Source organism: Cololabis saira, chromosome 3 (genome assembly GCF_033807715.1).
Source record: "Cololabis saira isolate AMF1-May2022 chromosome 3, fColSai1.1, whole genome shotgun sequence".
Classification (NCBI taxonomy): domain Eukaryota; kingdom Metazoa; phylum Chordata; class Actinopteri; order Beloniformes; family Belonidae; genus Cololabis; species Cololabis saira.
The window spans coordinates 45,701,267-45,717,216 of record NC_084589.1 but is presented as its reverse complement, the minus strand read 5'-3'; the positions used below and the strand labels follow the sequence as shown (position 1 = coordinate 45,717,216).

At 42.7% G+C, this 15,950-nt stretch overlaps 1 protein-coding gene across 1 annotated transcript; it reads right to left on the bottom strand.

The window, feature by feature from the left end:
• Positions 1-3,669: 3,669 nt before the first annotated feature.
• On the bottom strand, positions 3,670-4,791 carry LOC133440441 (zinc finger protein 485-like). The gene has a single exon (XM_061717700.1). It carries the CDS (start codon positions 4,734-4,736, stop codon positions 3,984-3,986), a length of 753 nt encoding a protein of 250 aa, XP_061573684.1. The 5' UTR covers positions 4,737-4,791; the 3' UTR covers positions 3,670-3,983.
• Positions 4,792-15,950: the final 11,159 nt, after the last annotated feature.

Below are 15,950 nucleotides of genomic sequence, written 5' to 3'. Positions count from 1 at the left end.
TAATCACAATTAAATCGTATTATCTATCCCTGCATCTTTAAGAAAGACAAGGATTTCCTTATAACAATCCCTCATCACCTCACTCCTCCCTAATAACCTACTAAACTCCATTCCCGTCCCAGCTCGTACATCCTGTCTCTTAAAGCGTTCCTTTCTACCTCATACTTGCCACATTTAAGAATCACATGCTCTACATTCTCTGTGACATCACACTCATCACATTTATCACACACGGACTTTGACATTAAATACAGAGTTGATTTTAAACTAGTATGACCTAATCTTAATCTAGAAATGATGACTTCCTCTCTCCTACACTTTCCTTTGAAAACCTTCACGTTAATTGACTTCTGTATGTTATAAAAATATCTCCCTTTTACACCGTTGTCCCACACCTTCTGCCATGAATCCCTCACTGCCTTTCTAATTCATGATTTTGCTTCACCTTTACCAAAAGGAATTTCCATAATTACCTCACTACTCAATTTCAATGCTCTTTTAGCAATATTGTCTGCTTTCTCATTGCCATCAACACCCATGTGGGCAGGAACCCAACAAAACTGCACAGTAATTCCAGTTCTGCATAACCTCCACAACACCATTAATATTTCCAACACTAGATCTTCTCTTATTGTTTTATTTGAAGTCAAACTCTGAAGGGCTGCAGTGGAGTCTGAACAAATGACATAGTTCCTTCTCGCAGTTACAGTAAGTATTTCATTTACCAACGAAAGTAATTAGAACAAAATGCATACAACATTCTTTTCATCACTGGTTTACTACGACTTCTGTCATTTAGCAGACACTTTTATCCAAAGTGATTTACATCTGAGAAAACAACACAAGCAAGAAGGTTTAGAAAGAGTTTTATTTTTTCCGACACAACGAGAGCTGACGCAATTTATATGATAAGCTTCTGATTGTTAATATCAATATATAAAATAAAAATATTTTTTAATTCATGTGTTCTTTATTATTTGTTATAAAACATTTATGTTGTTAAGAAACTTTTATTGCAATGGGCCTCAAAATAATACACATGGTAAGTCTTTGAGACATTAAAACATTTAAATATCAAACTGATCAAACTATCAAACTGATTTTGGTGTGAAATATATAGATATACAAGACACATTTAAAGCTGCAGTTTCCAACATTTAACCACTAGAGGGAATAAAGATCCCAAACTAACCCCCAAACTCAGAATGACGGTTCATTCATGCATGAATCACCCACAGGTTTTCTGCAGGGGTTTGAAGCCTCTTTTTCCTCGTATTGTTGTGGCAGGTTGGAATTATATAAAGCAAGAAGTTTAATGCGTAATTAGGGGCGGGGCCTTTTGATTGGCATTAATTTGTATAACCTGTAAATAAATACTTTTTCTAAGATCTTAGAAAATGTTGGGAGTAAAGAATCAGGCCTGTAATTAGTGAATTGGTGTCTGTCTCCAGTTCTGTACAGTGGGATGACTTTTGCAGTTTTCATTTTTTTTTTGAAATGTCCCAGTTCTGAGCGACTGATTACAGCTGTATGTCAGTTAACAATCCATCAATAACCTTTTTGACTATTGTCATATCACCACAGTCAGTTGACACCTTGTTTTTTACATTTACTTACAATATCTATGATTTCTCTCTCCTCCACAGCTGTGAGAAACATTGAATCTGGATTTCTACTTATTAATGTTTCCTTCCATCCATCAGCTGATCCAGGATCACACATTTTTTTGCCAGCTTTGGTCCAACACTCACAAAATACCTGTTAAAATGATTAACCACCTCATTCATATCATTAATGACTTCATCGTTATTGGTTAAATATTGTGGATAATTAGTCTGTCTTGAACTTTTCCTAATGGCATCATTCAATATATTCCAAATACCTTTAACGTTATTTTTAGTCCTTATTCATGAAGGAATTCATGTCCCTCTCCATGAAGGCAAGTGGTCTCAGCTCTGAAACAGCAAAGTCCTCCCTCCATTATCATATTATTATTTTTATTATTATTGTAATTATTATTACAAAAGTGCATCTCCACTCGTTGAGTTTGCACTTTGAAAGAGATGGAAAATGGACTGGTACCAAAAGCCAGGCTTGTTGCACAAGGTTTTGAGGAACTGCAAGTTTCTGCTACAGAAGGAATCTCCAACCTGTGCTTCAGTCTCTGAGGCTCCTTGTGGCAGGAAGTTATCAAAAACAATGGCAACTGCATTTGATGGACATAAAATCTGCCTTCTTTCATGGACTAGAAATGTGGAGAGACATTTTCATTAAACCTTCTCCAGAGACCAACAGAGCAGATCATCTTTTTTTAACCCACATCAACTCCATGGTTCCTGACACAGTGGATTCCTATCAGTTTTCCTACCGTGCCAACAGATCAGTGGATGAAGCGATGGCTTCGGCTTCACTTCACCTTCCAACACCTGGACAGGATGAACACCTATGCACGGCTTCTGTCCCTGGATGTGTCATTTGATGAAGCCAAGACCAGTGAAATAACAAACTGGATCAAAATGATGTGATTGAGGAAGTTGAGGATAAAGGACAAAAGTGCATCTCCACTTTTCAACTTCATTTGATGACATTTCTCTTTCAACATTGTTTTCTGAGCTAAATGCTGGTTGTACTGATCACGCTGTACCAATAATCTGCATCACTAACAACTTTCCTCTTGTTGATGCACTAAAGTCTTTTTTTATTCGTGTTTTTATTATTATTACGATAGATTGTTCACTCTTTGGTTTATGTTGAGCTTTTATAACTCACCACCAGGGGGCACTGCTGCTCTTTCTACATATGGAGAGTGTAATATTCCAGAATTATAAACAATAAAATGATTCATCCATCTAAAATGAAAACGTAATTAGATTTTCATGATTATTTCTGACTAAATATGAGTTGAGGTAAAAAGACATTTACTTTTAAACGGATGTCTGATATAAAAGGGTTAAATCCAAAGTCTGTCCTCTTCCTGGAATCTGATCCCGATGATCCTCCCTCTTCTTCCTGCTCTCCAACCTGCAGATCTGCAGCTTCAACACGGATCTCAACATCAGCTTTATAATAAATCATGTGTCAGACGAGTTGTAAATCTAGTACAACTTGATTTTATACATGTGATTAAATAATATTGTTAATTTCATATTATGTAAATAATATGAAAAACATAGATAAATATGTTGTAACTTTAGCTTGTATAGTTAGAATAAAACAGCATGGATCATTTGAATTGCTTAGTTTGTCCCATGAATTAAACGATAATCTGATGTACGTGCAGCTCAGATTTTAAAATACATAAAGCCTTTTACAGTTTTCAGCAAACTATGTATAACATCGCAATATATCGCAAAATTTGGATACTGCAATATCGTATTGTATCGTTACTCAAGTATCGTGATGTGTATCCCACATCACACTCATTTCCTCATTCATTTGAAAACCAAATGTTCTTGTTTTCTAAATCAATAAAAACATTTTAAAAGGGAAATAAAAGCAAACCGTATCTGACTGCACTGACTTCTGAAATCTTCAAGGTTTTTTGTTCAATGCTGCAGACATTAAAGTTTATAAAATGGTGACAGATGGTTGGATGTTCTGTTTCTGAAGTGTTGATGGTTGCGTTTCTTCTTTTGTCCTCGTTTCTCTGAAGATTCTTCATGGTTTTCAGATGAACGTTGTAAAAAGTGAACATGTAAATATATCAAACTTGGACTAACCTCTGAACGGAGTAGATGGAGAGAGTTTAACAACATGGAGCTGCAGATTAACTTTACAAAGAGAATGTGAGTGAAGAAGAAACAGACGGGAAAAAGGGCTTGTGAGAGGCTTTGTAGATGAACAAAATAAACTGCCAGGTTTAAAGAACCATCAGCAAATACTAACAGCTCTTTATTTGCACCGTGGAGACGGCAATTTGTCACGAGTCACCAGACTTCTCCTCCGGGTGATTTTTCATGTGACTCAGCAAATCAATTCTGCGGCTAAAACCTTTGTTGCACGTCTTGCACTAATATCACTTCTCGCCTCGTGTGTGTGGTTATGTGCTGTTTAAGAACTGATGATTTAGTAAAGGTTTTTCCACAGGTGTTGCACAGGTACGGCCTTTCGCCGGTGTGGGTCCTCGAGTGAATCACCAGGTTGGAATTTTGCCTGTAATTTTTTCCACATGTTTTGCAGATGTAGGGCTTCTCGCCCGTGTGCGTGATTATGTGGCTTTTAAGATGTGATGATTGAGTAAAGGTTTTTCCACAGGTGTGGCACAGGTACGGCTTATCACCGGTGTGGGTCCTCGAGTGATCCACCAGGTTTGAACGTAGCCTGTAACTTTTTCCACATGTTTTGCAGATGTAGGGCTTCTTGCCCGTGTGCATGGTTATGTGGCGTTTAAGATATGATGATCTAGTAAAGGTTTTGTTGCAGGTGTTGCACAGGTACGGCCTTTCGCCAGTGTGGATCTTCATGTGATCCATTAAAATATTACTTTCAATGAACTCGTTGCTGTCTGATGGGACAGCAGCATCTTCGTGGTCACCATGTCGTCTCATTGGCTCCGGATCTGCAGTTTTACTGGAGTCTGAGTGTAAACTTTCAGTCCCTTCCCCATCTTTGTTTTGAGCTTCAGGAGAAGTGTGCAACAGGAGCGGGCTACAGTTTGGTCCTGGTTCACCATTTTCAACTTTCACATCTGCAACATTGACCAATGAGACATCCACCTCTACGTCCTCGTGCTTCATCTCCTGACCGCTGGAGTCTTCCTCCAGTTCTGTAGTCTGTGGATGCCCTGGTTCCTCCTGGTCCGGGCTGCAGCTCCTCTCCAGGCTATCGAGGTGCTGGTCACTGAAAACCCCGTCCTCCTCGACCTTACAAACATTTTCTTGTGGGAGTTCTGGAATTACAAAAAGGGACAAAAGATAGGATTTTAACAAGTCAAAAGTGCTTCCCAGTGTTGATTGTTTGGTTGTATTTGTGAGGTTTAAAGTTTGTCCTGAACTTTCGGTCTTCCTCTTCATCTATGTAGTATATTTGAAAACAAGTGCATTACTCTGTGTGACCTGTGTGACCATTACTGTGACTCTACTCTTGTGTTACTGCGTTGGCATAGAGACAGTTGAAGAATAAAGTTGTTGTTCTAGAAATAGCTTCTTCCGTGTCATATATAACACGGTGTCAGAGTAAAAACTTGAAGTAAAACAAAAATAGGAAGACAAAATGGAGCAGATGAAACCTCCGACCTCATTAAGTCTAGAAGGAAATCTAGCGGAAAGTTGGAGAGTCTGGATCCAGAGATTTTAACTGTTTCTTGTCGCCAGCGGAATCGACGAAAATTCTGGTGCAGTGAAAAGAGCCACGTTCCTACATGTGGCCGGGGACGAAGAAATTAAGGTATATAACACTTTTGACTTTGATGAAAACGTAGATGACTATGATACATTGAAATCAGATCAAATTAAAACAGAGCTGAATAGAATGGAAAACTTGGGGGTGATAACCAAACAGACAGAGCCTACAGATTGGGTCAATAGTATGGTGACTGTAACAAACCCGAACAAAGTTTGGATCTGTATCGACCCACAGCACCCACATCGTCATTGGGCTGAAGTCTATATTTGCAAGGCATGGTGTGCCAGATGAGTTGTTCTCCGACAATGGCAGACAGCTGGTGAGCCAAGAGACGGTGGACTTCAGTGCTGAGTGGGGTTTCAAATAGTGCTGGGCGGTAGGACCAAAAATGTATATCACGGTATTTTTCAAAATTATATCGGAGAAGAAGAAGACTCAAATCAAAGTTACCTGTGACAAAGACATTATTGCAGCCAGCTTTCTATAACGAATGCCAGGAGCCACCTTGTGCATAGACAACAGACAGAAACAATATTTTGATCAAGGAACCAGGACACTGTCTGACCTCCAAGTTGGTGAAAATGTGCGGGTTAGACAAGGCAACATGTGGGAACCAGCCACTGTGGTAGAGAAACACATTCAGTCCAGATCATACATTATCAAAACCACAAGAGGAGAAATGTAAAGGGGAAATCGCAGACACCTGCTCAAAACTAGAGATGCACCGATTGATCGGCCACTGATCGGGATCGGGCCTATAATGCCCCTATCGGTTTTGATCGGAGATCGGAAAATAGTTCAGAGCGGGCCAATCTGATGACGTTTACAACAACAAACACCGCCCGGGCGGTCCTAAGGGGGCGTGGCCGGCCTCGCCGGTATAGCAGTTTTACAATATCCGAAAAGGACAACAAATTTGCAATTTGAAAAGTGCGTGCAAAGGAGATACCCCAGGAGGAATGATTCAAAAGAATTTTAACACAACGAAGCTGATAAGACATTTGAATGTTTTTCACACAAAGAAGTATTTTGAGTTTCCAAAATTGGCTGCAGCTAAGGCAGAGAAAGAAAAAGAGGTGCAGCCACACCGCTAACTCCACTGAATGTAACAGAGACCTATAAATTACAGGACGAAAAATAAAGAACTACATCGTAATGTAATGCATTCATATGCTTTGCTCATCAGCCGCTTTCTGTTGTAGAAGACATCGGGTTTAAACGTGTCGTTTGCAGCTTGGCTCCGCGGTACACGCTGGTGCGTCATAAATATTTCACTGATGAAATCCTGTCGGAGTTATAGCAAACTATATACAGTCCAAAGCCGTGTCAGTCACTTCACGGATGACATGTGGAGCTCTAGTGTGAAGAGTTTCACTCACAAGAGTTTCCTCACACGCGGCGGATGCTATCACTAAAGCTTTCACAAAGCTTGATAATTCACAATTGATTTTTATTTTAAGATTTAATTCCTATTCCCAGAGGAAAACTAAGGTTTATAGTTTACAACTTGTATCAAGTGTTGTGCAACAGGTTAGCTTTAGCTGATCAGTTATCGAAGGATATTCATAATTTTATTAATAATTAATAAAGTCGACTATTTATCAAATTGAATTATCAAAATTATAATATTTCTCGTAATGGGCACCACCCCGGGGCCTTAATCCAGGGAATTATAACTTTTACAGCAGAATATCAGTCTCAAGAGTTTAGGATTATTAACACTAAGTCTTACGATCACTTACAGAATAACAATTGAAGGGTGAGATCCGAGCACTGACTCTGTCAAAACAATCAATTGTGACCAAAATTGTATGAAACAACACACAAACTCATTAAAAATCAATCAGAATTTATTTACATACGGGTGTCAAAAGATGGTAAACGCAACACCCCAAATAAGTCCTGATGGCCCACTACATTAACATAGAACCATTAAACTAACAGGAAAAACCACAACAAAACAAAATGAAATGAAACTTAAATGTTAAATGCATGGAAGGTAAAAGGAATCAAAGCAATAATAAACATGATATCAATGAACGTCTACGGTTCAAAACATGGCTGCCAAAGATGGCTGCGGTGTTTAAAGATGGCGGGGCTTCTGTGGTATTTAAAGATGGCGGAGCCCTCTTTAAACGTAACTGGCGGAAGACGTCGCCATAATAAAGAATAAAGAATAAAGAACACAATAATGATAATGTACAGTAATACGCATACAGTAATCTCATTAAACGTAAATTCAGCTTTACACTGTTCTAAATGACTGATCGCCCAAACACAGCCTCACGTCTCCTCTGGATTCTGGATCTGGGCTGCGGGTTCTGTCGGTGCTGATCAGGGTTCTGCTGGGGTTCTTTACTCGGAGCTTTCAGTCCAAGCAGTCTCTCGTCTCTCTCTCTTCTCCTTCAACTCTGAAATAAAAAGACAGGGGTGCAGCGTGCAGCAGCCGGGCTGTCCCCCCCTGGTCAACGAAGCCTATCACGGCGTCTCGGTGCGCGCGGGGTCCGGTCCACTCGTCGGACGTGCGGGCTCCCGTCCGGGCTGATGAGCGCGTGGGCCTCACGGACACAGGTGGCTGGGTGCTTCTCGGGCTGAGCTGGCAGGCTGACCAGAGGATGAGGCTCTCCTTGGGAGAGAAATTAGAGGGAGAGAAAGTCGGGAGCGCAGTGTGCTCCGTGGTAACAGGTCTTACGCTCCGCCGGACACTCCAGACTCGACCCCCCCCCCTCCCGTCTCGGCGCAGTTCTCAGGAAAAATGGGTAGAGGCGGCCGCGGCTGCCTCGGTCGGCAGGCACGTCTTGTCCGGTCCGCTGGCTGAGGGAGAGAACGAGCACTGGGCAGGAACGGGAGTTTGAGCTCCGCGGGCTGCGGTGACGTCACCAGCCCCTGGCCAGTGATTGGGTGCTCGCCGCTTTGGGCTTGGGAGCGGTTTTACTGTAAGGGACAGTCCCCCCCCCCCCTCAGGACTCGCAGGACCCCCGCTGGTTTCCTGGGGGCTCCACTGTGTCTGACCCCCCCTGGTGTCGTAACCCCAGGGAGTCTGTTCTCTGGTCTTTGGACTGGCAGAAACCCAGCTGGTTTTATGGGGTTCCACTATGTCTGACCTCCCCAGGTGTCGTAAACCTTAGTCCTGGCTGCAGGGCTTTCGCTGCTTTTACTTTGATCTGAAGCCATGCAGCGGGGGTCATAAACTGACCATCTCGAGCCAGGCCGCGGGGGTCATAAACTGACCAGGAGGTTAGCAGCAGGGGTCATAAAATTCTGGCTTCAGGAAGAAGGGCCAAAGTCTGGCTTTACTGGTCTTCATAATCCTGAAATTGTTCATATACATTTATAACAGTCCACATGATCACTGGATGTGGTCCAACACAAGTTAGAGACTTTTTAGAGAGTTTATCGAGTTTTATTTTAGAGAGTGACATGTCTGCCGTTGTCTGTGTTGCTGCACATGTTGTACAGAAATATTACCACAGGAAGATGAAGCTAGTAAGCTACACTTACTCTCTGTAAGCCGAGTCTAAGTCATCTCTAAGAGGCTCTAGAGGGTGAAATATTGCTCATTGCCTCAGCATGCAATAAAACAGTCAATTCTCCTAATTTTTATACCTAATAATACAATGTAAGTGTCATGTACATGAGACAACAATATTGACGAATTTATGGATTTCTCGCTGTGATCGGCCAAATTGGGATCGGCAGATACTGGTTTTCGAGATCGGTGATCGGACCTCAAAATTCTGAACGGTGTATCTCTATTCAAAATAAGAGAGACTTCATTTCCATTGACACCTGGTGACATCACACCAGAGCACTTGTATCACGTGGAGCAAGACACTCTAACCAGTGCTGATCCAACTAGCTCTACTCCAGACTTTTCCGCTGTACTGCATAGTCCAAGAGTAGCGACTGACAATGCTGTATCCAAGAACAACCCTGTGAGATGAACTTGCTGTAGAAGGCTGTTAGAGTACCAAGGCGTTATCTGGAATAAAAAACAGAAGGGAAACAGAAGGACATGCCTGGAACACCTCCCTAGGGAGGCGTCCAGGAGGATCCGGTACAGATGCCCAAGCCACCTCAGCTGACTCCTCTCAATTTGAAGGAGCAGCGGCTCGACTCCGAGCTCCTCCCGGGTGACCGAACTCCTCACCCTATCTCTAAGGGAGCGTCCGGCCACCCTGCGGAGGAAACTCATCTCGGCCGCTTGTATCCGTGATCTTGTCCTTTCGGTCACTACCCAAAGTTCATGACCATAGGTGAGGGTAGATGCATAGATTGACCGGTAAATAGAGAGCTTCGCCTTTCGACTCAGCTCCTTCTTCACCACGACGGTCCGGTACATCGACCGCATAACTGCGGACGCTGCCGTCTGTCAATCTCCCGCTCCATCGTTCCCTCACTTGTGAACAAGACCCTGAGATACTTGAACTCCTCCACCTGAGGCAGGACTTCTCCACCAACCCGGAGAAGGCATGCCACCCTTTCCCGATGGAGAACCATGGCCTCGGTTTTGGAGGTGCTGATTCTCATCCCTGCCGCGTCGCACTCAGCCTCAAACGGCCCCAGCACATGCTGAAGGTCCCGGTCCGATGAAGCCAACAGGACAACATCATCCGCAAAAAGCAGAGATGAAATCCTGAGGTTCCCAAACCGGATCCCCTCCGGCCCCTGGCTGCGCCTAGAAATCCTGTCCAAAAAAATTATGAACAGGACCGGTGACAAAGGGCAGCCCTGCCAGAGTCCAACATGCACCGGGAACAAGTCTGATCTACTAGCAGATGACACCACACTCTTTCTCGGGGATGAAAATCAAGTTTCTATTGCAATAAATGAGTTTTCCAAGGCCTCTGGCCTAAATCTGAATCTTAATAAATGCGAAATTATATCCATTAAGGATTCTGATAAAACATCAATTTGTAGTAACCCAGTCAAAAATGAAGTAGTTTACTGGGTGTGGCCACTCAGGCGATGGGGCACAGGTGTGCTCCATCAACCTCTCCACCCTGCCTGCCTCAGGCGTGACGCCGGCGTGGGTCACCTCGGGAGCCGTTGCTTGGCGGCCCGCAGCCTCTGCCTCCCGGCCTGCCGGCTGCTGCGCCACCAGCATCTCCAGCGCTGCCGCGGCGCACCTCAGGCATAGCGGGGTGGGTCGTGCCGCGGGTCCCGCCGCCTCGGGAGCCGTCGCTTGGTGGCCCGCAGCCTCTGCCTCCCAGCCCGCCGGCTGCGGCGCCACCAGCGCTTCCAGCGCTGCGAGCTGCTGCTCACCCGGGCCCTGGAGCAGGGCTGCCAGGTCCGCCAGTGCTCGGGCCAACGCCTCCAGGGCCCGCTCTGTGCCCCCCTCCTCCATCCTGTCGGGCCCCACGTTGGGCGCCAGTGTAGCAACGCGAGTGCTACGGGGCCCGACCAACTGGACAGAGAGGACACGGGGTTTCAGTGCAGAACTCCTTTATTTCCCAGTTTCACCAGACACACGTGAACAAGCACCTTCTCCAACAGCAGCCCCGCCCTGGAGTGCAGCTGCTCCTTATCAAGGCAGGCCGGGTGGAGAGGTTGATGGAGCACACCTGTGCCCCATCACCTGAGAGGCTGCACCTCCACCCTGCCACACTTGGGTATTACAATAACTAAGGACCAACAAAAAAATATCTTCACTGAATTTCAATCCTATTATCCAAAGAACTCAAAAAAAGTTAAACCAGTGGCTATTACGGGATCTCTCTCTTAGAGGTTGTAGAGGTAGGTACTACTCACCAAGGCGGAAGGAATATCACGCTTAACATTAGAGATGCACCGATCGATCGGCCCCTGATCGGGATCGGTTTTGATCGGAGATCGGAAAATAATAGTTCAGAGCGGCCGATCTGATGACGTTTACAACAACAAACCGCCGCCCGCGCGTGCGTTCCCACATCTCAGACCGAGCGGTCCTGAGGAGGCGTCGGCCTCGCCGGTGCGGGAGTTTTACAGTGTCTGAAAAGTAGTGCTTGGCGGTATACCGGTCCATACCGAATACCGGTGTTTATTTTTTTCTTATGATATGAATTTTTCATATACCGTAATACCGGTGAGTATGTACAGTAGCGCACACAACGTTGGGAACGCGGCGCTACGTTCCGCCGGGCGTAGGCTACGGCATAGGGTACGCGGTGACGTGCACCGTACGGCCGCTCGCTGCGTACCCTACGCCGTAGGCTCTGCGTTGGTGTAACGCGGAACCATAAATCAGCCTTAACGATGCAAGTAGCGCTGCTGAGAGCGCGGGCATATTATTATACATTATGGGATGTATAGAGTTTGTAGCTAGCCAACTATGGCGCCGGCCAAAAAAAGGAAAAATATCGCGGGCGACAGACAACATGATATAAAGAAATCTTTCTGCCAGGTACGTGTGTTTGTGTTTGCATGTGACGCTGCAGGGAAGCAGGAAGGAAAACACAGCCCGACGACACACCATGCGTCCGCAGGGTCCTAGCGCCAGGCACACGTGAGGCCATGCAAACCTGTATTTATACTAGTGTGGACATTAATGTTTTTCTACAATATTTCCTCCTCATGACAGTAAAATAGGCCATTCTAAGCCAATTTACTGCAGCAATTCCTTTCCAAATCATTAGAAAATGTGGTTAACACCCAGTTGTGCATGAAAAAAAAAATACCGTGATATACCGTGAAACCGATATAATTTTATAAAATACCGTGATATACATTTTTGGTCATACCGGCCAGCACTACTGAAAAGGACAACAAATTTACAGTTTGCAAAGTGTGTCCAAAGGAGATACCATGAGGAGGAACGTTACAAAAGAATTTCAACACAACAAAGCTGATAAGACATTTGAACGTTCTTCACACGGAGTATATTGAGTTTTCAAAGTTGGCTGCAGCAGAAAAAAGGGAGAGAAAAAAAGGAGCGTGCGGCAACGCTGCTAACTCAGCTGTAACACCTGTAACAGAGACCTATAAACGACAGGAAGAAAAATAAAGAACTACATCGTAAGGTAATGAATTCATATGCTTTGCTCATCAGCCGCTTTCAGTTGTAGAAGACATCGGGTTTAAACACGTTTGCAGCTTGGATCCGCGGTGCGTGCTGCTGCGTCGTAAATATTTCACTGATGAAACCCCGTCGAGTTTTACCAGAATATACACAGTCCAAAGCCTCACGCAGGACGACCGTCATGTCGATCGCTTCACGAGTGACATGTGGAGTTCTAGTGTGAAGAGTTTTGCTTCACTCACAAGAGTTTCCTCACACACTGCTGATGCTACCGCTAAAGCTTTCACAAAGCTTAATAATTCATAATTAATTTTTATTTTAAGATTGAATTCCTCTTTCCACAGGAAAACTAAGGTTTATAGTTTACAACTTGTGTCAACTTTTAGAGAGTGACATGTCTGCTGTTGTCTGTGTTGGTCACATGTACATAATTATTACCACAGGAAAGCTGAAGCCACTAAACTACACTTACTCTTTGTAAGCCGAGTTTACACATAATCAGGGCTGCACATAATTATTTTTGGTCTGGTGCTCAGGAGGAGCCCCTGGATATGTGACTTGGGGCTCCAAAAACGCGGTGACCCGTCTCGCCGGATCGATAAAAGAGGGATGCAGGAATAAGTTATAGGCAAAACGATATTTATTCACTTATAAAGATGAATTAACAAATTATGGTGCGTGTTAGTCTGTAGAGTCAGAATAAAAGTTACAGTTTTTATCGGCCAGATTGGGATGCTCACGGCATATTTTGCACCTAGGGTTGCTAACTTTCAGAAATAGAAATAAAGGACGTGCCGATTTCAGCAACGCAGGAGCCAAAAAAAAGCCCCAAAACTTCTAAACTGCATAAAAATGTGTTTATTTTATATGAAAAAACGTATTCTTTAATAGCATTGAACTTGCATGACTGTACAGACAGCCAACCATATAGCAGCTGAAATAGCCTCCTATGCTCTGTATGTCCACATCAGCCAAGGTGTAGAATATTGCTTCAGGTGAAGAATATGGTGTAAAAGTTAACTTATTTCAATAATTCAACTAGAATTTGGTGTAAAAGTTAACTTATTTCAATAATTCAACTAGAATATGGTGTAAAAGTTAATTTATTTCAATAATTAAACTAGAATATGGTGTAAAAGTTAATCTATTTTCTAAATCTAACTCTCGACTGCAAAACCAGTTTACCCTTGGGTATCAATAAAGTAACCTGAACCTGAACCTATTTCAATAATTCAACTTAAAAGGTGAAACTAATATATTACCTAGTCTTATTACATGCAAAGCAAGATATGTTGAACCTTTATTTGTTATAATTTTGATGATGGAATTTTTTATTGATTTCATAAAATATTCTCTAATTTATTTTTTATTTGGGGTTTTCATAAACTGTGAGCCATAATCGGAGAGCAGCGTCTTGCTGGTGCAGGAAACTGCTGCACGCAGTGACGGACACTGGCTGATTTATGGTTCCGCGTTGCACCAACGCAGAGCTTACGGGGTAGGATACGCGGGAGCGCGAACGTACGGTGCGCGTCGCCGCGTAACATCATGCAGCCACTTCTCGGCGAACACATGTTTTCTGTTCGATTCGGGTAGTGGTTCAGTTTAGCGTCTCTTTGTAGTTGGTGGTGGTGGAACGCCAAAATAATTACTTAATGGCGCTTGCTTCTTGGACATTTTGACGAGACGTGTCGGGGTTTGTTCAGTAAAGCTGATCCTTACCTCTCTTCCTGCCCAACCCACCGCCGCAACGAGCATGGAGGGGGAGTAAGGACGCGCTGTGATTGGCCAGTACCAACTTTGAGTGGCAGTTCTGGGGAAAAGCTCTCGCAATAGATTTTTTAATATTAGTATTCTGGTCTGGCCACAACCAATAATATGAGCCCCAGCTGTTGGGGCTCATAGATTGACAGCGCACTGTGGATTTTGACGGCGCATGCGCTCTGGCGGCCCACTTATGTGCAGCCCTGCACATAATCTCCTTATTTTTATACCTAATAATACAATGTCAGTGTCATGTATATGAGACAACAATATTGGCAAATTTATGGATTTCACGCTGTGATCGGTTAATCGGGATCGGCCGATACTGGTTTTCGAGATCGGTGATCGGTGATCAGCCCTCAAAATCCTGATCGGTGCATCTCTAATAAATGTAATGTTCATAACTGTCAGCAATTTGTTATCATTGATGGTAGATCATCAGAGAGGGCCGCCTTAAAATGCGGGGTCCCCCGGGGGTCTATACTAGGGCCCCTGTTGTTTTTGATTAATATAAATGATTAGGCCGCAGCCTCGTCCTCCTTGTTTCCTGTACTTTTTGCAGATGAAAAATGTATTTACTTCACATAATGATTTTTCATCTCTATGGGAAAGGCTAACCATAATTTAGAAAACATTTCAAAAGGGTTTAAAATTAACAAAATATCACTGAATATAAAAAAAAAAATTTATTTATGTCTGTAAAAAAATATAGATCTAGATATAAATCTAAATTTTATTAGATTTACATAAAAAAAATATATTGTAAATCTAACAGCGGTCTGTCTATAGGAGATGACCCGCTCACTCAGGTTACATCAATAACCTTCCTTGGTGTAATTATCCATGAAAGTTTAAGCTGGAAAAACCACATCAACCATGTCTGTAAAAAATACCTAAATCTATTGGTATTATTGGTAAATTCCGTAGTTTGGTGAATGAAAATTGTCTCCCAGCTCTTTATTATAGCTTGATATATCCATATCTCATTTACTGTAATATTATTTGGGGAGCTACCTACAACACACATCTTCATAAACTTCATATGTTGTAAAAAAGATTGTGCAGGATTGCCACACACAGTAATTGGTCTGCTCATTCTGCCCCTCTTTTCAAACAACTCAATATTTTACCCATCTTTAAGTTAAATACATATTAAACCTGCAATTTTATTTTCAAAGTATTGTTCCTGCCAGTTTCATTTTCTTTGCCATGTAAAGATTGTTTTCAGTTCAACAGTGATATGAACCATTTTAATACAAGACAGGCTAATCATTTAAATCTCCCGAAGTTCCGTACTGGTTTGTGTCAGTTCTCCATCAGATACAGTTATGGAACACCTACAGCAATCTCGTCTACCTCTACTTCATTCAATCATTTTAAACATAAACTCAGGACACATTTAATTGATCAGATTACCTAATGATATTTCTAGATTTGTTATTTTTTCTTTAATCATGTAGATACCATGTATTCTATTCATGCTGATGTTTATTTGCTTTGTCTTTGTTTTTAGACTGCAATCATGTATTCTGCATATTTTAAATCTTTGTACAATATTTTGCTGTATTTTACAGGTAGAGGCCTCGTATAAACCCCTTGGGCTTTTTGCCTCAGCCTAGCACATTACCAATCTCTCTTTTACATTTGTATGTTACTTGTTCTGTTTTTATACTGTGCTGAATAAATTAATCTAAAAAAACGGTGATCTATATATTTTCTACTAAATAAAGGATTAAGTGTAAAGTGTGAAATATCAGTCTGGTCCAGAGTCTGAATGGAGCATGAAAGGCAGCACCAAGTAAACAGAACAACAAGTTAGTTCGGGATGTTTCCGAATCCCACATCA